Source organism: Zasmidium cellare, assembly GCF_010093935.1.
Source record: "Zasmidium cellare ATCC 36951 unplaced genomic scaffold M409scaffold_5, whole genome shotgun sequence".
Taxonomy (NCBI): Eukaryota; Fungi; Ascomycota; class Dothideomycetes; order Mycosphaerellales; family Mycosphaerellaceae; genus Zasmidium; species Zasmidium cellare.
The window spans coordinates 332,244-354,934 of record NW_022986949.1 but is presented as its reverse complement, the minus strand read 5'-3'; the positions used below and the strand labels follow the sequence as shown (position 1 = coordinate 354,934).

Genomic DNA, 22,691 nt, shown 5'->3' with positions numbered 1-22,691 from the left:
CAGCGCTTCGGTTCTCTCAAGCTCTTCCACCTCCAGTCGCCAAACTCAACAGAGTGCTGCAAATTTGGAACCCCATCGCAGTCACTTTCAGCCTCAGCGTGCATCTGAGCTGGATTCCGTGTGCTTGCGAGGGCAGAAGGATTCTCGAAGGAATGCTCCACTTCGGAGGTGTGGTTTGAGCTGCAGGATTCGGATCCCTGTCCAAGCTAGCTGAAAGTTAGTCGAGAATTTTGGAAGAACACTGCTTGGCCCATCGGAACTTCATCACAGCACAACCATTGGCGGAAAATGGCGGCGCAACGAGCTGGACAGAAGCGAAAGGTCGTCGAGGTTCCAAGACCAGCAGAGGAGAGCGAAGAAGAATTGCTTGGAGATGTGGAGCTGAACGGCGCGTTCGATGAAGGCGAAAGCAGTGAGGGAGACAGCGAAGACGAGCTTGAGGACGATGAGTTCGACGAAGAGGCTGATGAAGAAGATGACGAAGAAGAGCTGGGCAGCGATGAGATACCCTCTTCAGAGGATGAGGAAGATGTCCGACAGCAGGTACGGGATCTCAAGACGAACGGGCGCAAAACTCCACCTCAAAAGCTCATGGGCAGTGACACCGGGGTGGATGTCAGTACACTGTCTCCAGTGACGCCTATGAAGCCGCTGGAGGAGGGAGCCGAGAAGACCAACTACCGGGTAGAAAAAGATGCCAACGGAAACGATCGATACGTCTATGGCGAAATTGACCCGGCGTACGATTCAGACGACTCGGATGCTCAGGTCACAGCGAACACCATCGGCAACATTCCTCTCTCATACTACGACGCATACCCCCACATTGGCTACGACATCAACGGCCGACGGATCGCGAGACCAGCCAAGGGCGAGGCACTGGATTCATTGTTGGACAGTATCGAAATACCCGAAGGATGGACTGGCTTAACAGACCCAGAGACCGGCAGGCCAATGGTGTTGAACAGAGAGGAGCTCGAGACGCTCAAGAAATTGACGCGAAGTGAGGCTCCAGGAGAAGGATATGATCCATATCCAGATATGGTCGAGTGGTTCACTGGCCCAGGGAAGGAAGAGGTCATGCCCTTATCTGCTGCCCCAGAACCAAAGCGGAGATTTGTTCCATCCATGCATGAGCACAAGCGGGTCATGAAGATGGTCAAGGCCATCAAGGACGGCCGCATCAAGCCCTTCAAAGACCCAAGTGAGGAAGAGCGGGAACGAGAAGAAGCAGAGCAGGAGTTCGCACGCTACGACATTTGGTCAAACGAAGCACCCCGGCCCGATCATCCTATGAACATCCCGGCTCCCAAATTGCCTCCGCCTGGCTACGAAGAGAGTTATCATCCCCCTCCAGAGTATCTGCCTGACAAGCACGAGCGAGAAGAGTGGGAGAACCAGGACGAAGAGGACCGGGAGCGTGACTTCTTACCCCAAGACCATGCAGCATTGCGCAAAGTGCCTGGATACGCTGGGTTCGTCAAGGAAAAGTTCGAAAGATGTTTGGACTTGTACCTTGCACCTCGAGTGCGGCGTAGTAAGCTGAACATCGACCCGGAATCGCTTCTCCCCAAGCTCCCCGATCCGTCTGAGCTCAAACCCTTCCCAACGTGGAATGACACGACATACTTTGGCCATGAAGGCCGAGTACGTAGCGTCGCGATCGATCCTACGGCGAAATACTTTGCTTCAGGAGGTGACGACGGGACCATTCGAATCTGGACGTTTGGCACTGGTCGACAAGAATGGCGGATCAAGCTGTCATCAGAAGACTCTCTCAGCGTTGTGACCTGGAGACCCGGACCGAGCGCCTGCATTCTCGCCGCGTGTTGTGGAGAGACTGTCTACTTCATTGTTCCTCCGTCAGAACTTGTTCATGAAGACATCCAGACAGCTACTCGCGACATTCTTGACGCTGGCTTTGGCTATGCCGCTACAAACCCTTCCAAGGGTGCGGATGGCAAGGACAAGGCCTCTGCTGCAATCTGGTCGCGCCCCTCAACTTCGCTCCAAGATAAAGGTGTTCTGCTTACGCTGACATTGAAGTCTTCGCCGAAGACACTCACATGGCACCGACGAGGAGAATATTTTGCCACAGTCTGTCCCTCTACAAGCTCCACTTCCACGGCAGTGGCGATACACACTCTCTCAAAACATCAAACTCAGCATCCATTCAAGCGTTTGAAAGGTATTGCACAGACTGCCACCTTTCACCCCTCCCGGCCTCTGTTCTTCGTTGCAACACGACAGAGAGTCCGCGTCTACGACCTGCAACAACAGAAGCTCGAGAAGGAACTCCAACCCGGCGCACGCTGGATCTCATCGATATCTCTGCATCCCATGGGAGGCAATGTCCTCATATCATCTTACGACAAGCGACTCTTGTGGCACGATCTTGACCTTGGGAGCACGCCCTACAAGACGCTCCGATACCACTCGAAAGCAATCAGGAGCGTCAAGTTCCACCCGACGTTACCACTGTTTGCCGACGCAAGTGACGACGGCACAGTCCAGGTCTTCCACGGGAAGGTTGTGGGAGACAGCTTGGAGAATGCTACAGTTGTGCCACTGAAGGTTCTGAGAGGGCACAAGGTGAAGAGTGATCTGGGAGTGTTGGATCTCGAATGGCACCCGACTGAGGCGTGGCTTGTCAGTGCGGGTGCGGATGGAAGCGTCAAGCTATGGACTTGATCGGATTGCTTCTATGTACAATGATTGTAGAGCATTAGCAATGGCATCGAGAAACTTGTACATGCCTCAGGCACCCACGGCTAAACGCGGCTCTGTCTAGCATTGAAGCTCCAATTTCGATGAGCCGACTCCATCTCTACTCCATTCCTCCGCACAATAAGATCCTCAGGATGCCCGCCTGGGGCCGTAATATAGCATTCTCTCCCTAGCCGCAGCGTACAACGCGTTGCAAAACCCAACCATGAGTACCACCAGATCCTTCCTCTCCCGCGCCATCCGTCTCCAACAACACAGACCAACGCACCTCTCGCGACCCCTCTTCTACCGGCAATTCCACGCCTCCCACACCCACTTCGTGATAAAACCCTTCCTCCTCGCAGACATCGGCGAGGGCATCACCGAATGCCAGCTCATACAGTGGTTCGTGCAGCCCGGCGCGCGCGTCGAGCAGTTCGACAAGCTGTGCGAGGTGCAGTCGGATAAAGCGAGCGTGGAGATTACGAGTCCGTTCGATGGGGTGATTAAGAAGTTGTATTATGAGCCGGATGATATGGCGTTGACGGGGAAGCCGTTGGTGGATATTGATATTCAGCAGGAGTTGAGTGAGGCGGATGCGGCGAAGTTGGGGGGTGGTGGGGAGGAGGGGAAGAAGGAGGAGGGGGCGCGAGAAGAGCAGAGGGTGGAGGTCGAGGCTGAGGGGGTTGGGGCGGAGCATACGCCTGAGAGTGAGGCTTCGTCTGGGAAGAGTGAGTCGCAGGAGACCCAACAACCTCCGCCGAGGGAATCGAAGGGCGACAAGGGCTCGTTGGCTACACCTGCTGTGAGACATCTTGTCAAGGAGCATGGCGTGGAGATTACGGATATCAAGGGGACAGGAAAGGATGGTAGAGTATTGAAGGAAGATGTCCATCGACACGTTTCACAACGGGATCAAAAGCCCCAAACACCAACATCGAAAGCACCAGTCGCTACCAAAGAAGATCGCAAAGTACCGCTTACGGCTGTACAAAACCAGATGTTCAAGACGATGACCAAGTCTTTGAATATCCCACACTTCCTATACACCTCTTCGCCCGATATGACAGCGATCACCGCCCTACGGAAGAGACTGAACGCCGCTGCTTCCCCAGACGAGAAGCTCACACACCTTGCTTTCATCATGAAGGCCATCAGCATAGCCTTCGCACGGCATCCCCTCCTCAATGCCTCGCTGGACACCAAGGACCCGAAGAAGCCTGAGCTTACCTACCGTGGCAGCCACAACTTTGGCATAGCGATAGACACGCCTTCAGGTCTTTTGGTACCCGTTGTAAAGAACGTGCAAGATCTCAACATAGCCGAGATTGCTTCGACGATGCGACAACTTTCTCAAGCAGCACGGAACAACAAGCTAGCGCCTGGTGATTTCAGCGGTGCGACGTTCACAGTCTCCAATATTGGCTCTGTCGGAGGTGGTGTAGTATCGCCAGTGATATCAGAACCGCAAGTAGCCATTGTCGGCGTGGGCAGAAGCAAGATCGTACCAGCATTCGACGAGAACGACGAGCTGATCAAGAGAGAAGAGCTCGTCCTAAGCTGGAGTGCCGACCATCGCGTGGTAGACGGCGCGGAATGTGCAAGGTGTGCAGAGCGAGTCAAGTCGTTGCTGGAAGATCCAGCCTCGATGCTGGTAGAGCTACGGTAGTCGCTCATGATCAGAAAATCAACCTTCCATCACGACATCTCTCAAGGGTTCTCTGAAAAAAAAGGTCTCACTTCGGACTCTGATGCCGGCCGTCGGTATCCGTACGCGACTGCAAGGTACAGGTTCTGCTGTGCACCGACAAATCCAGCATTATCTTTCTGCATTGGGCAGTTGGAAGCAATCGATAAGGAACGAAATGGCAGAGCCGCATGCAAGCGTGTCGACCACGAGAGATCAGTCGCCGACGTCGGCAGCTTTTTCTCCACAAGCTAGCTATGCCAGGGTGCTGGTAGAGGTGTTGTGCCGCAGGTAGCCGGACCAGCAAGCTTGAGCTGTTGACATACATTCGAGAGCAATCACTCCTTGCTTCGTTGTTTGAAGACTCATCTTTTGGAATACGTGTTGGAGAACTCGAGCAGTATGGCTATCAAGACTTTGCAGTATGGCCAGCAGCTTGGAAATTCGCTCAAGGCGTCGAGTACTTCCTCAACAGCTGGCTTACGGGCTGCGAAGAGGAGCGTCTCGACCTTGGCCAACTTTCAGATTCCGACGATTAACAATGAGCCAAACGTATGATATCTTACCAGTGAATAGAGTCTTCAGGCTGACGAGGTGTAGAAACACTACGAGAAAGGCTCCGCCGACCGAGAAAAGCTCTCCGCCGCCGTGAAAGCTTTCCGAAGCAAAGCACCGCTGCAAGTCCCCATCGTCGTCGGCGGCAAGGAGATCAAGACCTCCAAGATCTCCGAACAACCCATGCCAATGTCCCACAAGGACTCGATAGCCTCGTGGTCGAACGCCTCCTCCCAAGACGTCCAGAACGCCATCGATTCGGCCCTCAAAGCGAAGAGCTCGTGGGAGAATCTCCCGTTCGCAGATCGAGCGGCGGTGTTCTTGAAAGCGGCGGATCTGATCAGCACGAAGTATCGATATGAGATTATGGCGGCGACGATGTTGGGGCAGGGCAAGAATGCGTGGCAGGTGGAGATTGATGCGGCGGCGGAGACGGTGGATTTCCTACGGTTTAACGTCAAGTACGCGGAGGAGGTGTACAGCAGTCAGCCTGTCCACAACAGCCCTGGGGTCTGGAACAGAGTCGAGTACAGACCGTTGGAGGGATTCGTGTATGCGATCACGCCCTTCAACTTTACGGCCATTGCGGCCAATCTGCCTGCGGCTCCAGCGTTGATGGGCAATGTGGTTGTTTGGAAGCCTTCGCCCTCTGCGATCGCCTCGAACTGGCTGGTATACAACATTCTCCTGGAAGCTGGTCTGCCGAGGGACGTGATCCAGTTCGTACCTGGAGATGCCGTTGAGGTTACGAAGGAAGTTCTTTCACACAAGCAGTTCGCCTGCCTCCACTACACCGGATCTACTGCCGTGTTCCGTCAGTTGTATGGACAAATCGGTGCCGGCACTGCTGAAGGCAGATACCAGAGCTACCCACGCATTGTTGGTGAGACTGGTGGTAAGAACTTCCACTTGATTCATCGATCCGCCGATGTCCAGAACGCAGTCATCAACACCATCCGAGGAGCATTCGAATTCCAAGGACAGAAGTGCTCCGCAACCTCGCGAGCCTACTTCCCTGCCAGCCTCTGGGAACAAGCCAAACCACTCCTCATCGAAGAGACCAAAAAACTAAAAATCGGCTCCCCCGAACAATTCGACAACTTCATCGGCCCCGTCATCCACCAACAATCCTTCGACAAGCTCTCCAAAGCCATCGACGCCTCCAACAAAGACTCCGACCTCGACCTCCTCGTCGGCGGCCAGTACGACGGCAGCGAGGGCTTCTTCGTCCACCCCACAATCTACCAAACCAAAACCCCCACTCACCCCAACATGTCCCAAGAATTCTTCGGCCCCATCCTGACCGTCTACGTCTACGACGACACCCAGAACCCCGACCAAGCCTTCACGGACATCTGCAAGACCATCGACACCACGACCGAATACTCCCTCACCGGCGCCGTCTTCGCGCAAGATCGAAACGTCCTGCGCTTCGCCGAGGAGGCTCTCCGCAACGCCGCGGGCAACTTCTACCTCAACTGCAAGTCCACCGGCGCCGTCGTGGGCCAGCAACCTTTCGGTGGAGCACGAGCCTCGGGAACGAACGATAAAGCCGGTTCGGCGAACTTGCTGTCCAGGTTCGTGAGCATGAGGGCTTTGAAGGAGGACTTTCTGGGGAGTCCGGAGGTGCTTTATCCTTCGAACTATGTGTAAAGATTCTAACTCGAGAGACGGACGGGTTGTTGGGGATGTGGTTTGGATTGATTTTTTAGCGTTGTAAAAGCGATATTATTGCGTGCCTGGTAACGATCGGGCCGGGTTTGGGGGCTAGTATTTATGTGTTTTGGCCTATCTCTGGGCGAAAGATCGATTTTGCGGGTTGGTTTGAGTACATTGCGAGGCGTGGGAGTGGGAGTCTGTATACTGTTCAAGACCATATGATGAAGAAAATCAAATCCAAACCGTCAAAGCCAAAACCACAACCATTCCGTCAAGAGCAAGTCAATAGTTGCGGAAACATATCCGCCTCACCTCCCTCACAAATCCCGACGCCCTCCCACCGGCAATTGACATCGGCGTCTGAAGGACCGCAATCCTTCTCCAGGACAGACTGGAATTCCCCGCCAGACGTCACGTCCCAAGAATCCGGCCCCCCTGCGCGGCTTCTCTTCCTATTGACGGATCAAGCTCGAGGGGGGAACGAACGGTTCGCAAGGCAAACGACTTTCTTTCTCACCGCTCGCTGGGGACGCGAGACCCCCAAACTTCGCTTGACTCGTTGAATGTCTTCGGGAAGGAAGGACCTGGTCATCGGCAGTCTCAGCAATAGATGCCGAAGCTGGATAAATACATTTGGGTTGTGGTCTTTCCTTTCCAAGTTTCCACCTGTTCCGTCCCTTTGCGCCTGACTTTGTTTTGCTTGCCGACCGACACCTTGGGAACTTTTTGAGGAAAGAGAGGGAGATATATACTGTCGGACCGCTGGATACCCGTGTATCACCTCTGTGACAGCCGTTGCTTTCTGAGTTTGATTCGCTCAGCCCTCCTCCTCAGACTCCCCCCTCGGATTGGATTGCATTGGATTGGGTTGTGAATCTGAATCAGGCACCGCCGGCACGGCTGTCAGTCGGCATCGATTTCTCAGGGACACGGGATTGACGGAGTGAGAGAGAGGTTTTTGATTGCTGGGACTACCTGACTTCGTTGCTCACCGACCGTGCCGTGCCACAAGATCCTCCGAGCAAGACGTCACATTACTACTCTCCAAAACCCTCATCTCAGTCGACCTACCTACCGACAACCATGTCAGAACAAACAATCCAACCCGACTCTCACCTCCCCCAACAACAGAACTTCCCGCCGACACCACCCTCCGAACCCGCCACGGACCTCGCGAAGATGAGCTCGAATTCGACGACGACGTCGAGTTCTAGACTGGGGACCTCGTCGTCAGAGCAGCACAAGCACATCTGGGTGATTACGGGTCCCGCGGGCTGTGGCAAGACGTCCGTAGCCGAGTTTCTGGAGAGTACCTATTCGCTGCCTTATTTGGAGGGAGATACTGTACGTTAAGCCATTGAAGGAAGAAGAAACATACCCTTCACTTCTCACCCAAAAATCCCTCTGAAAGGATTAAACGAAGACTGACACGTGCTGATATCACTAGTTCCACACCCCGGAAAACGTCAAAAAAATGGCCGCCGGCCAACCCCTCACCGACGCCGATCGCTGGGACTGGCTGATCCTCCTCCGCGAAGAAGCCCTCAAAGCCCTCTCAACCCCAACCACCTCCGGCGTCATCGTAACCTGCAGCGCCCTGAAACGCAAATACCGCGACGTCATGCGCGTCGCCGCGTACCATCACCCGCACGTGCGGGTGCACTTTGTGTTCCTGAAGGCGAGCGAGAGCGTGCTGATGGATCGCGTGCGGGCGCGGCAGAATCATTACATGAAGGATTATATGGTGAGGAGTCAGTTTGAGAGTTTGGAGGCGCCCACGAGGGAGGAGGGGGATGTGTTGAGTGTGGATGCTAGTGGGTCGAGTGCGGAGGTGCAAAGGTTGGCGTTGGGCGTGGTGGATAAGGTGATGCAGGCGGATGCGTGAGGTTGAAGGGGAATTTTTTTGCCTTTCTTGTGGCGTTCTGAGAAGGGAGAGGGTATACCATCGGCGCGGGAATCTGCTCGTGTATTATTTCAATAACTTTGAAGGGGTTTGCTAAGATCAATCACCTCCAAACAAACCTAAGCCTTACTGAAAGCCTCCTCCACAATTTCAGCCAACTCGCCCAAAGTGTCCACCTTCAACTTATACCCAAACCTCTCCTGAGGATTCTCCACCGCATCAGGATTGCCCATGATGCCCTTTCGATCCACCCACACTGACTGCAACCCAAGTTGCTTCGCGGGGCCATGGTCGTGGAACAAGCTCTGCGCCACATGGACCAGCTGATCCTTCTCCACCCCAAAGTCCGACTTGACATGCTCTAACAGGTAGTGGAAATTCTTGAGGTCAGGCTTATACGAGCCAATATCCTCGGCCGTATAAATCGCATCAAAGTCGATCCCCTTCAACGGCCCATCAAGCGTGACCTGGAAAGACTGCTTATCAACATTCGAAAGCGGAATGAGTTTGTAACGCTTCCCCAATTTCTGGACCCCGGCGACAGTATCCTCGAACGCGGGATACGTTCCAATCTTGCCGCCGTACGACTTCACGGCGTCTTCGATTTGGTCCTGGGTGAGGTGGCCGTTCTCGACGACTTTGAGCTCCTTGGCGTAGCGACGGAGGCCCTCTGCGATGATGTCTCGCTGCTTCCAGGTGGGGTATTCTCTCTGCACTGTCGTGTCGTGGCGTTCGATGGAGAGCATCAGTTCGCGGTGGTCTTTGGGGAGGTAAGGGCCTAGTGCTGTGGCGCGGGCGGCTTTGGCGATGCCGTTTTCCCAATCCGTGAATGTGCCGTAGATGTCGAAGGAGAGGGCTTTGATTTGGGTCCAGGGGATTGAGTTTGCCATTTTGGTTGAAAGTCCGGGTGCTTGAGATGCGAGGTTTGAAGAGGGAAGGGAGAGATTCTTATGTTAAAAGCTGAGTCTTTACCATGTACGAATTTCCAGAGCTCTGAGCACCTGCTATCATCCATGAGCTTGGCTCTTAGCATTCGCTTTTAGGAAAGCAAAAGGCGTGCAAGTGGGGCGGCGGGGTCCTCCCATGGGTTCTCGCCGAAGACACAGCAGGGTGAGTTCTTGCTGTGCCACATGTTGGCGGGATGCCATCGAATGAATGGGTGACTGCGCGCATATGTAGAGGATGTAGAAGGGCAGAGAGAAGACAGAAAGGCAGTGGCAGGGCGTAGGATCGATGTACTGCGAATAACTCTACGCTAGTGAGATGGGCTGTAAGAGACGGAGCTAGTGAACTTAATGCTCACCTTACTGCACCTTTTTGCAGGCCTATCGTGACTTTCTTTGTGATCGTTTTATGACAAGAGGAATGAATACAGGAGCTTTCAGCAGCAATTCGCAGAACTCGCTTCTTACGTACGCCTCCCGAAGTCCTTCATTGATCTAGTTGTAACAAAAGAGATACAAAGCCAAACCGTGCTTGCCGGCATTGCATCGAGGCCATGTAGATATTTATATTGTATCGCATGTCGCACCCCCAAAAAGCAGCAGACCGTCTTCAAGTAGCCACAACCCGTAGACCGTCCTCGAAGTAGGACATATCTTGTTCAGCAGAAGCAGTCACCTTAGTCAACACCTCTGACAGGAAGAAGGTCGCCTCAGGCCCGGCACCTTTCAGTTCGGATACAATATAGCCTGTGATGCCTTCGAGGAAATTTTCCGACGTCAATGTTGTTGAGCTCATCAATGGGCACTGACAGCACCGATCACGTAGTCTTGTCGCCTTCGCCATAGTCTTCTGCGTCTTCGATGGGTTGGCGGCTTGTGACAGATGGGTCTTGAGCTGCCGCCGATGGAGCTCTCCTCACGCGAGTCGTGGATGTCGTTCTGACGATCGCAGTGTGTCGTTTTTCCGCTTCTGTCACAGCGTGGAGTTGGCCGCTTTCATAGTCTAGGCTTCTTCCTGCAGTCTGAAGATATCGTTTCCAGCTGTCACCTTGGCCGTTTGGGCCCCCGTCTTCGTGTCCATCAGCGTTGGGAGGCTCTCCGCCAGAATCACCACCATGATCATTGCCGGAAGTGTCGTCGTATTCGTTGGCTCCATTATCATTGTAGCCATGACTGGATTCGCCGTTCTGATGGTTGTAATCTGTGGATGTGTCATGCTGATTCCCTTCATCGTAGTTACTGTTCATAGATCCACCATGCTGGTCTCCGCCTTGACCATACCCACAACCTTGAGACCCACCTTTCTGATTGGCGTTATGTCCTGCAGGCTGATTGTGGCTGTACTGTCCTGGCTGATTGTCGTTATACCCACCACCTCCCTGATTCTGACCATACTGGCCTCCAGAATTCGGAAGAGGGTTCGATCGAACGCAATCCTGCTTCTGCGAATCCCAGTCTGTACCAGGCGGGCACGCTATATTTCCCTTGTAGCCAGGTTCCGGTTGACACTTCTGCACATGCTTGTCCCAGTATTGACCCTTTTGACAATTCTTGAACTTGACGTAGCTAGGGTCGTTCTTGCATTTGCGTGTCGCCGCATTGAGGATTTGGCCTGTCTGGCAGCCTTTGTACTTGTCATTGTTTTGGTTCTTCGTCCACCATCGAGGGGACAAGCTTCTGTCCTTTACTGGATGGTGTTCTGACCCGGAGGTGCGATGCTCTTTGCCATAGTCACTGCCAGATCCATCACCAGATTCGTAGCCGGAGTCATAGCCCGGGTCAGAGCCAGGTTCGTTGCTTCCAGTGTCGCCGTATCTAGCATTGGATCCCTCGCTGTCTGGATCGCTTTGCGAACCACCTTCACCCGAGGAGCCTTCCTGTTGACCACCTCCCATACTACCATCATGCTGATATCCCTCGCCGTTTTGTTGTGATGGATTCTGATTGCCATGGATGTTGTCGCCACCACCATTAGCGTCCGAGTATGTTCCATGTTGGCCACTTGAACCGCCGACGTCGCCGCCATTTTTTCCATGCTCGTCTCCACCAGCACCGTTGGAGCTGCCAGGTTGGCCTGAACTGCTCGGCATGGCATCTTGAGAGGGCGTTGCGCTTGGGTTCGGGCCAGCCTTCGGACTTGAAGCAACGCATTCCACCCACATGCGCAGTTTGTTCTTCCTACAGCACTGTATCTTCTTAGCGACGAACTCTTGAGGAGCAACGCAGGCATCTTTGTGGTAACCGGCGATAGGCTGGCATTTGTTCTTTTTCTTGTCAAATTGATGCCCTTTCTGGCAAGTCTTGTTCTTCTTCCCGAATACGAATATTGGTGATCGTCGGATCATGGGAGGAGCAGATTGAAAAATTCCAACCTCACCGGCAGTAAATCTTCCTGAAAGTGCTTCGGAGGGCGTAGGAGTCGAATTCAAGTTAGCACCGTTGGCCAAAATCGTGCAATTCGATGTATGAACATTCTTGCCGCCAGAGACTTTTGCGTGACCCGTTCTCATAGCCATTACGCCCGTTCCGACGCGGCCAGACGCAGAGAGTCTATTGTTGTCGGTGGAGTTGGGGTACGGGTACATAGGCGTATCGCCGTCAGCTTTATTGGCAATAGTACCCACAACAGCTTCACCGGTAGCCTTTGCTTCGCGTGGAGCCTCGGTGGTGGTGGACGTGGACTCCTGAGCCACGCTTGATGTCGATGAGGTCCCTGGATCAGCTTCATCGCTGCCATCAGCTAACTCTTCTGGTCCGGGTGCAAACTGGGTAGGCCCTATGCGATTATCTCCTGTAGCCAGGTCGTCAGACCGAGCGAGCTTGGAGGGGCTATCGGTCTCAGAGGCTGCAGATTTGGTTGAATAGATGGTCGTAGAGGTCGACAGAATTGGGCCAGAGTCTGGGAGCACGAGATTGCCGGAGGCGTGGGATCGACTGGACAGCTCCATACGCGCGATCTGCATTACTGTTAGCGAAACGCGCAGCTTTACCTTGAGAAATGCTCACATTGATCGAATTCTCATCTCTCCCATGCCGGCCCTGCTGCGGCGCACCAGGCTTGGAACCCTTCTGCACGCCGGGCTTCGAGTCTTTCGACGACCCCGACTTTGCGCCTTGCTGTCCACCACGTTCAGGAGGCGGGCCGTCCATGCCCTGGTCTTCATGGAGATCCTACATTGTCAAATCGACATATCAAAGTCGATGACGGAACCGTTGACTCACAAGCTTGACGTCCTTCGGACAATCCTTCGACAGCATGTTTCCTCTTGGCTGAGGACCTGGCGGTTTGGCGCTGACCAGGAGCGCCGCCAGCGCAATGCTCGAAAGTATGATGCCCCTCATGGCGAACGCACCGTTTCGAGGCTGAAGTAGTAGTAGCTCAAACCGCAATGGGGGCGATCCTGAGGTTGAAAGTGCTTCTGTAGTAGCTCGAAGCCTCTTCACTGGCAGAGGAGGATTGAACAGAGCTTCGAGCAATGAATCCAAATCTGGGTATTACCAAAACCAAAGGTGGAGCTTGATGTGTTCGACGGTGGTAGTTGAAAGTGGCAGTTGTGGCTGGAAGGAAAGCATGGAACGAAGGTCGAAGAAGAGTTTGATATAGAGCAGTCTCATGTTCATGCGCTGTCACCGGGGAAACCCATGTCGTGCCAAATGACAGCCCGACCTTGCTGTCCTTCTGTGTTGGGAGGTTGGATGAGCATTTTGGCATGCGCTGGCCAGAGCATGGCAGATGGGACTGATCATTTGATTGCCGCGTGAGTCGTGAAGTGTGCCCAATTGGTCAGACAAAGTGCTGCTGAACTAAATCGAGGCTGATGGGGGCAAGTTGTCGACGTGGACGGAGTTTCCCCACTCCAACATGACCTGTATAATTTATATGGTGATATGGAATCGAGTTGCATGTTCCGCCATCCCGCGCACACGATCGTTCAACCCTGCCATGCATTAGCCCAACCCCCAAGAAAAAGTCCTTTATCTTCACGTGCACAGTCTTCGCATTGCTCAGACTTGCCTTTTCTATGTGGTCAGCGATGACCAAGGCCTATCCACTGCCCAACCACAACCGAAGAGGGCTAGATCAGAGGAGTATCAAGAGACCCGGCACCTCCCCAGTATCTGAGACGAGACCAAGAAAAGTCTCATCCCATCATCACCGCGATTGAAACAAGGAAAGTTTGATAAGACTCACCAAGAGTTTCTGTCAGTCACGAAAGCAGAGTCGTGCCTTTTGTCTTGCCAGTCTCCATTTTTGCGGTGCGAGCACCGAATTGAATCTACAAATGTCAGCAGGCCATCCAAAATTCCAACGTAAGTGTTCACTCACAGCTCGCTTCTTCTCTTTAGCCACTTGTTTCATTCCGAGCCTCAGAGCTAGACATCTCAGGACCTTTTTTCCATGTTCGATGTGCTTCGAGCCGTCGGCATCGCTTTGGTCACCATCGTCCGTTGCGACTGCTCCAAAATCACACTTGTCGGTGACTGTTATTGAGAGTGCCCAACCCACAATATCCTCGTCCAGAAATGGGAATCGCACCTCCCTGCTCCAGTGGCTGATGACTCGATCGTCGCGGCCAAGATTTCGCTTTCCAAGCCGGCCAATGTCGAGGTCGAGCTCATCCAATAGTCCAGGAAAGCCGTTTCGATTGTATGCTGTCGCATGACGGGTGTATCCTGCAAACAGCTCATCTGCGCCAAGGCCAGAGAGTAGAACACGAGCAGACGTGGTGTATTGGGCGGTTTGGCTTTTCCCTTCCACCTCCAGATGTCCAGTTCCTCGGGCGGCAAAGTAAAGAGCATACGCTATGCTCAGATCCATTTCTGTATTGTGCGGATGCATCAATGTAATGACTTGCTGGCGGTGATTCTGCGTCTCACTGTACGGAATATTAATAGCAACAAGACGCCATTCGCGGTCAGGACAGACACTGCAAAGCTCAGCATACGACGCACGAGCAGTAATTCGGTCTGGACACAGCTCGTAAGATGCCTCGCCTTTGGCTTTGTGAACTCGTGGGTTCTCGAACGCGACATTCAAAAGGTCGATCGGCTCGGAGACTGGAAGCAGATCATGTGTCAAGCGGGCCAGCACTGTACAGTCCAGTCCGCCCGAGAACAGAATTGCAAGTCGCGCTCTGGTCAGAGCCGTGTCCGTGCCTGGCCGATTTGGAGGGTCTGGTATAGCTTGTACGCGAGGGCGCAGTGAATCGATGAGCAATTTCTCCAGGCGTGAGACCGATGGCGACTGCTCTGTGAGGTGTTCAGGTGCTTTTGCTATTTCTCGATTCAAGGAGAGTTGGGGTATCACCTACCTGCCATGAGCTCAGACACTCATGGCGCATGCTGGAGACCTACTGATATGTTTTCACCAGGTGTCGAACTATGGACCGTGTGTGGAGCGTTTGCAACGAAATGCTCGCCCCATTTGTGAAACGCGTCTTCATGCGTATCGCGGCTGTAGGACCTCTTGGATAGGTCAATGCAGTACACGCCGTCTGCCTCCACTTCGGACCAGCTGTTGTCTATGGTTCCGTCGGTAACACTGCTCAACAAAAGGTCACCTTCTTCGGTGATTCGGTGAAGTAGTGACCGACGACCAAGGAAATCGCGGCCAAAGAACAGCCTGTGTGACACGGCATGGTGGAAGACAAATGCGTAGGGACCTGCAACTTGAGAAATTGCGCGGGAAATAGATTGTGTGGCATAGAGAAGCTCCTCATGCGCATCCATGACCGGAACAGGCTGTCGGGCAGCTTTTTCTAGGATGTCGAAAACATGCGCTGTGTCGTTGCCATCGGGTTGTGCGCCGGCGATGCTCCATGCTTCGCCATTCCAGCAGATAGTGGACCCGGACGATGAACGCCTGAATGGCTGGCTGACCGTTACTTGTCCACGAAGAGATAGGACGGTCGAGCAGAGTGTGGTGAATGCCCCAGGCACCCCATCCGGACTGTCTTCAGGCGAGATGTAGACAACATTCGACGCATCCGGTCCACGAGCATCCAGCAGGCCTTGAACTTCTCTTGACGGCAAGATATGGCAATGTCTGCTCACTGAGCAGAATATGCCACACATGTGGTGTTGGACAGTTGATGTTGATGTGGATTGAAGGAGTGAGGTCGCGATTTCGTCTCCGATTTGATCTGACGTCTGCCGCTACGGGAATAGCCGCTGCACGAGCCACGAGACACGATCGTCACTCGCCGGCAGCTAAAGGCCGCGAGTCAGTTGAACAACCCAACATCCTGAGAGCTGTGTCTTGGTCGCCCTGCAACGGCATTCTGCTCAACTTCCGATCGAGGAGAGTCAGTATATCGAAACGGCATGCCGGACTACATCAGACGAACTACGAACAAATCGATTGAAACACTGCACGAGCTTCGTCTATGTCCGAGCCCAACGGACCCCAGGACCAGCCGACTGCAGAGCAACATGAACCTTTAGCACCCCCAAAGCCTGAGATCTCCCGGGGGTTGTCGGACCAGTTTGCTTTACCTGCAGAGTCAGGAGTCGTGGAAGATAAGAATGAAGAGGAGAATACGCTGGCGAGGGAGACAGCGGTAGTGTCTCCAGTGAACGATGAGCAGCAACATGACATAAGTACCGATGCTTTGAATGAGGCGCAGAGTGCGTCTGGACCTGGTCAAGAAGATGGAGATCATGAAACTTTGGCGAGGGACATTGAGCGGAGGGCCAGCGAACATTTGGCCAGGCGAGCTGCTGAAATGACGCTCAGCGAAGACACCACAGACTCGAATAACGCACCTGCTACTACTTCATCGGACACTAAACACGAATTACCGGAAACGCCTCCTCCGCCCATGCCACCACGAAAAGACAAGGCTCCCGTTCGGCAAGAGCCTGCGGAAGAATTCGACGAGAAACATCCACCCACGGCACGCGAAGATGCAACAAATGACATACCAGAACTCCCTCAAGGAGCCACAGAGGCCACAGGCACTGAGATTCAGAACATCATGGATCAGTTTTCGAATGGTATGGGTGGGCCGGGTGTAGAGGAAATCATGTCACCGCGACTGGAGAAACAGCAGCCCATGCTAGTGCTCCCGCCACGCTCGTCCAGCTTGGAACCACAGGCCAACTTCACTCTCAGCCCGCAGAACACAGGCCAGAGCACTACCTCGCCGCTTAGTCCTCAAGGAACTGGTAACTCGATCGCATCGAGCGTGAATCGAGTCAAGTCTGCGGATCAGGAGTCGATCATTAGCAGTAAGGCTGGGTCTATTCATCAACCTCCTCCGCCTTCACCTGATCCAGAGCCATCACTGCCGTTTGACTTTCATCGATTTCTGGAGCAGCTACGGCATCGCACTGCCGATCCTGTAGCCCGCTTCTTGCGATCGTTCCTGAATGAATTCGCAAAGAAGCAGTGGATGGTTCATGAGCAGGTCAAGATAATATCGGACTTTCTCGAATTCATTGCCAAGAAGATGGCGCAATGTGAGGTCTGGCGGACGGTCTCCGACGCTGAATTTGATAATGCTCGCGAAGGTATGGAGAAACTAGTGATGAATCGACTATATTCGCAGACCTTCTCCCCCGCGATACCGTCCGCTCAATCAAGCCCTCGCAAGGGCACCAGGGGTGGACGGTCTGCGGCAGATCAGGCAAATCCACATGGACCGGGGCGACGAGGTCAGCACCAAGAAGATGTTGAACGCGACGACGTGATTGCCCAGAAGATGAAGATTTACGGATGGATCAATGAGGAGCATCTGGACATCAAGCCGATCGGAGAGAAAGGCAAGAAATTCCTCGGCCTTGCCCAGCAAGAGCTGCTGAAGATCAACACCTACCGAGCACCTAGAGACAAAGTGATCTGCGTATTGAATTGCTGCAAGGTCATCTTTGGGTTCTTGAGAAACACCAAGTCGGATCAGTCTGCAGATGCATTCGTGCCACTGCTCATATATACAGTTCTACGCGCGCGGCCAGACCACCTGGTGAGCAATGTTCAGTACATCTGGAGATTCCGGAATCAGGACAAGCTCGGTGGCGAGGCAGGGTACTACATGTCGTCTCTCATGGGCGTGGTCACCTTTGTCGAGAATTTGGATCGCACCACATTGACCATCACGGACGAGGAGTTCGAGAGGAACGTAGAGCAGGCGGTGAGCGCAATCGCTGAGAAGAACAGATCAGAAGAATATGAGGACAAGACACACTCTGCTGCAGCCGCTGGGCCTATGCAGCACCTGAGCGAGAAGAGTGCTTTGAGTAGAGCGGAAGTGACTCCACGAAACAGTATGGATGCAGAGCACGCAAGTCCAAGACGCAACCCAAGCCAAAGACTCAGCGAAAAGGTTGCACCAAGCAACAATGACGAAGATGATGGAGATGCTGTTGCTGGGCTTCTACGAACCATTCAGAAACCTCTCAGCAGCATAGGGCGGATCTTTTCAGACGATCCTTCGAACGAGAAACCGCCGAGCTCAAGGCCGGCAAGCACAACACCGAGAGGTCTCAGTCCTGCACCGCGACTAGATCGGCGGCCGAGTGGGAGTGGGCAGGGTAGTCAACGACCATCTGCTGAAAGACAGCGAAGTCAGCAGCAGGTGAATGCGGCCGAGGATGCGGCAGCTCGACAGGCGAGTGTAGAAGTTGCGCAGGCGCAGAGAGTCAGGGCACAAGAGCATCGGGTTGTTGTTGAGTAAGTGTGGACAAAATGACTAACCGATCTGCTTGCTAACACGGACTACAGAACTCTTCAGAGCATGTTCCCAAATCTCGATAAGGAGGTAATTGAAGATGTGGTTCGGGCGCAAGAAGGCAATGTCGGTAGAGCGGTGGATGCCTGTTTGGCAATGAGCGGTTGATGAAGTTCCACGGCTTAGTTGATACAAGACCAAACAGAGACCATGAGAAGTGTAGTGAACAATGCAGCGAGAACGTGTAGATAATGTCTACTGAATCGTCGTGATCAGACGGCCTTTTGAGAGATCTTTGACGATTGTATTCATTCACTTCGTTTAGCATTGATCGAGGCCCAGACAAGAAACATTCTTGACTCGACTAGCACAAACCTTCGTCCTCTCTCCACACATAGCCACACCCACGTTTCCCGCCAACGTCCGAGGCGTTTCTGGCTCCCTCGCTGACCTGATGCGGCGAGGTCACAGGCGCCCGTCTTCACACTACTGACCACATACATACCTCTGCCACAACAATACCGCGACGGCAGATTTCTGCGCGCACCACCACGAGCCGAGACAGACCATCCTTGCGTTCCACAAAAGGCCCACGAGTCTGATCTCTTCCCCGGCCCCACGGCGAGCGCTGGGGCGCACTCACCAACGTCACCATTGCTGGCCCTTGAAGTCTTTTCGGTTTGGAGGGCAAGATGGTGGTCAACGAGACGCGGAAGCGCCTGTTGCGGCAGTTGAACAGCAGGTACATCTATGGGCGATATGTATGTGTGGCACGGCCTCTTCTTTGTTTGCCTTGGCGGTCAAGAGTTGGAGCGAATGTGATGGAAAGAGCACGTGAGAAGACATGCGTCCGGTCTCTTGGGGTGAAGTTTTGAAGGGCAAACAGACGTGCTGACTTGCGTTGCGACTTGCAGCCACTCCTACACGCTATCATCGCCCTGCTACAAATCACCATGGTCTCGATACTCGTGCGCAAGTTCAATGCCTACTATGCGAACCGACCTATCCTCACAACGATGATCACCAACGCGGTATGACATCCCTCCACCCTCCCGCACGATGCGCCCATGGCTGACGAGATGGATTGAACAGGTACTTGGTGGCATCGCCGACACAGTCGCACAAACCCTAACCGCCGTGCGCATGCGCCAACGCCAAAAAGTCCTTAACGGCGAGACCAACCAGAAAGATGACTTCATGTCAATCGAGATACACGAGCTGGATAAGAAGGTGCCGTGGCCAGCAGAGGATCAATCGCTGCCGCCCTCCAAGCGTGGTCCACCACCGTTCGACTTCGAGCGTCTCACCCGCTTCATGGCATACGGTTTTATGATGGCCCCCGTGCAGCACAAGTGGTTTGGGTTCTTGAGTAGGATCTTCCCCATAGAAGGCGGCAAGGGAACAGTCAATGCGCTCAGGAGGGTGGCGTTCGATCAGTTCCTGTTTGCGCCAGTGGGTCTGGCGGCGTTCTTCACATTCATGACGGTCGCAGAGGGTGGTGGGCGGAGAGCGGTGATGAAGAAGTTCCAGGACGTCTATCTGCCAGCGCTCAAGGCCAACTTCTTGGTCTGGCCTTTGGTGCAGGTGCTCAACTTCCGTGTGATACCGATCCAGTTTCAGATCGTAAGTGGAGAACGTCAACAAGACTGTCCGTTACAATTGCTAACATTCAATCGCAGCCCTTCGTCTCCACGATCGGTATTTTTTGGACGGCGTATCTCTCACTCACCAACTCATCGGACGAGCCGGTCGCGAGCAGAGAGAACTCGCCTTCACCAGCGTAGACATTTTGCGGCATCGAAGAACGAAACGAACGGCTGTTTACCTAGCATACTTGCATCTCTGAGGGTCGGGCATATTCGGGGTTTGGTGCTCTAGCTCGGCGTCTATCGGAAAGGACAGGATGGGAGTTATATGGAGTTAAAGGACTGGACTGGATAGGAGAATAGGCGCTTTACTAGTCGTACAGCCTCGGGCGAACGAGGGGCGGCAGCTGTATGTTACGTTTTGCTGAAATCCTACGAAATTGGTACTTAACACTGCAATCTCCATCACTGTCAGTTGGTCTCTCTATTTCGATCACAAGCCGACCTCTGTCTGCACGAGCTCAACAAAGCTGCGTCACTCAGGTCCGAGGAACGCCGTGAGAAAATCGCAGAGCCAGCCCAAAGCATTGAACCCCACCACCCCACCAAGACTTTGTTCTCTCGACCACAGCGACAACAACCACGACATTCAGACGAGCAACACTCACATCACTGCACTTGTTGAAATTGAGAACCGTCAACATGTCTCTCACTAAGAAGCTCGCCATCACCGACGTCGACGTCAAGGACAAGCGCGTCCTGATTCGGGTGAGTAACGGCAAACAGACCACCGTCAATTGGAGGGATACATACTGAAGGAGAGGCTTGCAGGTCGACTTCAACGTTCCCCTCGACAAGGAGACCAACTCCAAGATCACCAACAACCAGCGCATCGTCGGCGCCCTCCCCACCATCAAGTACGCCAGAGACAATGGCGCCAAGGCAGTCGTCCTCATGTCCCACCTCGGCCGTCCTGACGGCAAGCCCAACTCAAAGTACTCCCTGAAGCCAGTCGTCGCCGAGCTCGAGAAGTTGTTGGGCACAAAGGTGACCTTCACCGAAGACTGCGTAGGCCCAGAGGTTGAGAAGGTCGTCAACAGCCAAACCAACGGCGGCGTTGTACTCCTCGAGAACTTGCGATTCCATGCTGAAGAGGAGGGCTCGAGCAAAGACAAGGACGGCAACAAGGTCAAGGCTGACAAGGCCGATGTGGAGAAGTTCCGCAAGGGCTTGACTGCGCTGGGAGATATCTACATCAACGACGCGTTCGGCACTGCACACCGTGCTCACAGCTCGATGGTCGGTGTGGATCTTCCACAGAAGGCTTCCGGGTTCCTCGTCAAGAAGGAGTTGGAGTACTTCGCCAAGGCGCTCGAGAACCCACAGCGTCCATTCCTCGCTATTCTTGGTGGTGCCAAGGTCTCGGACAAGATTCAGCTGATCGAGAACATGCTTGACAAGGTCAACAGCTTGATCATCTGCGGTGGCATGGCTTTCACTTTCAAGAAGGTCCTCGACAACATGGCTATTGGCAACTCCCTCTTCGACGAGGCCGGCAGCAAGAAGGTCCAGGAATTGGTTGAGAAGGCCAAGAGCAAGAACGTCAAGATCACTCTCCCGATCGACTACATCACGGCCGACAAGTTCGCTGCGGATGCCAACACTGGCTACGCCGAGGACAAGGACGGCATTAAAGATGGTTGGATGGGTCTCGACTGCGGCGACAAGAGTATCGCACTTTACAAGGAGGCCATCGACGATGCCAAGACGATCCTGTGGAACGGACCTCCTGGTGTGTTCGAGATGGAGAAGTTCGCCAAGGGTACGAGGGCGACTATGGACGCTGCAGTTGAGGCTGCACAGAAGGGCAAGATTGTCATCATCGGCGGTGGTGACACTGCGACTGTGGCCGCACAGTACGGTGTTGAGGACAAGCTTAGCCATGTCAGCACCGGAGGTGGTGCCAGCTTGGAGCTGCTCGAGGGCAAGGACCTGCCTGGTGTGAGCGCGCTGAGCGAGAAGTCATGAATGCATGATGGCAGCGCGGCGAGATTGTAGCAGCAGCGTCTTCTCATTCATGATGGCTGCTTTTCTGATTTCATGAGGCTAGAGACGTTCGATAGCACCCATAACGGATAGTTCATCAGCTCAAACAGCAGTAGCTGACTTGTACTCCGATGCTTCTTCCACTTCGTTTGCCCGCCTTGATCCGCATGTCTCACTGCATTAAGCAGTTATATCTCTTCCTCATGCGCCGCAACGCCATCGCTGATGCCCATGCTGAGTGTCCCTCGATTCCCATGTCCCTCCCACGTATCCCATCATACCATGCTCTTGTCCACTCAAGTTCATGACTTTCCCATCTTCTTCAGTTCCTCCCTACAACAAGCCGTTAGTACTCCATGGTTATGGGTGGTTAGAGGGGAGAGAGAGAGATGTACTTCAGCTGCACGCTAAACTCATCCGTGGTATCGTCGTCATCCCAGCTCTCCTCCCAGAGATGCGAGCTGCCGTTGGTTTGTGCGCCGACTTCCTCTTCTTTGGCCCAGTCTGTTCCAAAAATAATTCGTCAGCTGCAAATACACACCGTTGTACTGAAATGCATGTGATGTTTCCCTAGACTTCATCTATCCCATCTCGTGAAAAGGGTAGAGCCAATCTCTTGAACCCTGTCTTGTGTGGATTGATGGTGGATTTGTAGTGTACCTTCAACAGGAAAATCCTCAAACTCATCGTCCTCCTCGAGCTGCGCGGCGGGTTTGTTCGCTTGGAGCGGTTTCGAGGTGTCTTTGTTGTCGGAGACGGTGGCTTGTTTGGTGGCGGCGTCGCCTGCTGCTGCGCCGGACATTTTGGGATTTGTGTTATGAGGTTTTTAGAGGGCTCGTCGGGTTGTTGATAAGCGAGTTGCTTTTGGGATGTGGGTGAGTTGTTGGTTGTGATGGTGATACTCGTTGCTTGGTGGCCGTAGAGGTGTACGTGAGG

General features: G+C 53.7%; 11 protein-coding genes across 11 annotated transcripts; 7 read left to right on the top strand and 4 right to left on the bottom strand.

The window, feature by feature from the left end:
- Positions 1-288: 288 nt before the first annotated feature.
- M409DRAFT_63639 (uncharacterized protein) lies at positions 289-2,691 on the top strand (the record flags this gene model as incomplete). The annotated part of the gene is made up of 1 exon (XM_033815694.1): positions 289-2,691. One exon carries the CDS (start codon positions 289-291, stop codon positions 2,689-2,691), a length of 2,403 nt encoding a protein of 800 aa, XP_033672186.1.
- A 241-nt stretch (positions 2,692-2,932) lies between these two features.
- On the top strand, positions 2,933-4,375 carry M409DRAFT_63638 (uncharacterized protein; the record flags this gene model as incomplete). The annotated part of the gene is made up of 1 exon (XM_033815693.1): positions 2,933-4,375. One exon carries the CDS (start codon positions 2,933-2,935, stop codon positions 4,373-4,375), a length of 1,443 nt encoding a protein of 480 aa, XP_033672185.1.
- A 420-nt stretch (positions 4,376-4,795) lies between these two features.
- M409DRAFT_18408 (uncharacterized protein) lies at positions 4,796-6,601 on the top strand (the record flags this gene model as incomplete). The annotated part of the gene is made up of 2 exons (XM_033804478.1): positions 4,796-4,945; positions 4,994-6,601. The coding sequence occupies 2 exons, from the start codon at positions 4,796-4,798 to the stop codon at positions 6,599-6,601; spliced, it is 1,758 nt and encodes a 585-aa protein (XP_033672184.1).
- A 1,089-nt stretch (positions 6,602-7,690) lies between these two features.
- Positions 7,691-8,492, top strand: M409DRAFT_63636 (uncharacterized protein; the record flags this gene model as incomplete). Its single annotated transcript, XM_033815692.1, has 2 exons — positions 7,691-7,951; positions 8,055-8,492. The coding sequence occupies 2 exons, from the start codon at positions 7,691-7,693 to the stop codon at positions 8,490-8,492; spliced, it is 699 nt and encodes a 232-aa protein (XP_033672183.1).
- A 137-nt stretch (positions 8,493-8,629) lies between these two features.
- On the bottom strand, positions 8,630-9,400 carry M409DRAFT_50755 (uncharacterized protein; the record flags this gene model as incomplete). Its single annotated transcript, XM_033811622.1, has 1 exon — positions 8,630-9,400. One exon carries the CDS (start codon positions 9,398-9,400, stop codon positions 8,630-8,632), a length of 771 nt encoding a protein of 256 aa, XP_033672182.1.
- Positions 9,401-10,272: 872 nt separating this feature from the next.
- Positions 10,273-12,796, bottom strand: M409DRAFT_18405 (uncharacterized protein; the record flags this gene model as incomplete). The annotated part of the gene is made up of 3 exons (XM_033804477.1): positions 10,273-12,411; positions 12,461-12,625; positions 12,677-12,796. The coding sequence occupies 3 exons, from the start codon at positions 12,794-12,796 to the stop codon at positions 10,273-10,275; spliced, it is 2,424 nt and encodes an 807-aa protein (XP_033672181.1).
- An 866-nt stretch (positions 12,797-13,662) lies between these two features.
- M409DRAFT_63634 (uncharacterized protein) lies at positions 13,663-15,529 on the bottom strand (the record flags this gene model as incomplete). The annotated part of the gene is made up of 3 exons (XM_033815691.1): positions 13,663-13,731; positions 13,782-14,762; positions 14,843-15,529. The coding sequence occupies 3 exons, from the start codon at positions 15,527-15,529 to the stop codon at positions 13,663-13,665; spliced, it is 1,737 nt and encodes a 578-aa protein (XP_033672180.1).
- A 311-nt stretch (positions 15,530-15,840) lies between these two features.
- Positions 15,841-18,291, top strand: M409DRAFT_50752 (uncharacterized protein; the record flags this gene model as incomplete). The annotated part of the gene is made up of 2 exons (XM_033811621.1): positions 15,841-18,125; positions 18,177-18,291. 2 exons carry the CDS (start codon positions 15,841-15,843, stop codon positions 18,289-18,291), a joined length of 2,400 nt encoding a protein of 799 aa, XP_033672179.1.
- Positions 18,292-19,076: 785 nt separating this feature from the next.
- Positions 19,077-19,907, top strand: M409DRAFT_50751 (uncharacterized protein; the record flags this gene model as incomplete). Its single annotated transcript, XM_033811620.1, has 3 exons — positions 19,077-19,154; positions 19,216-19,746; positions 19,803-19,907. The coding sequence occupies 3 exons, from the start codon at positions 19,077-19,079 to the stop codon at positions 19,905-19,907; spliced, it is 714 nt and encodes a 237-aa protein (XP_033672178.1).
- Positions 19,908-20,411: 504 nt separating this feature from the next.
- Positions 20,412-21,737, top strand: M409DRAFT_18402 (uncharacterized protein; the record flags this gene model as incomplete). The annotated part of the gene is made up of 2 exons (XM_033804476.1): positions 20,412-20,477; positions 20,541-21,737. 2 exons carry the CDS (start codon positions 20,412-20,414, stop codon positions 21,735-21,737), a joined length of 1,263 nt encoding a protein of 420 aa, XP_033672177.1.
- Positions 21,738-22,057: 320 nt separating this feature from the next.
- M409DRAFT_18401 (uncharacterized protein) lies at positions 22,058-22,557 on the bottom strand (the record flags this gene model as incomplete). The annotated part of the gene is made up of 3 exons (XM_033804475.1): positions 22,058-22,088; positions 22,151-22,259; positions 22,416-22,557. 3 exons carry the CDS (start codon positions 22,555-22,557, stop codon positions 22,058-22,060), a joined length of 282 nt encoding a protein of 93 aa, XP_033672176.1.
- Between the last annotated feature and the right edge of the window lie 134 nt (positions 22,558-22,691).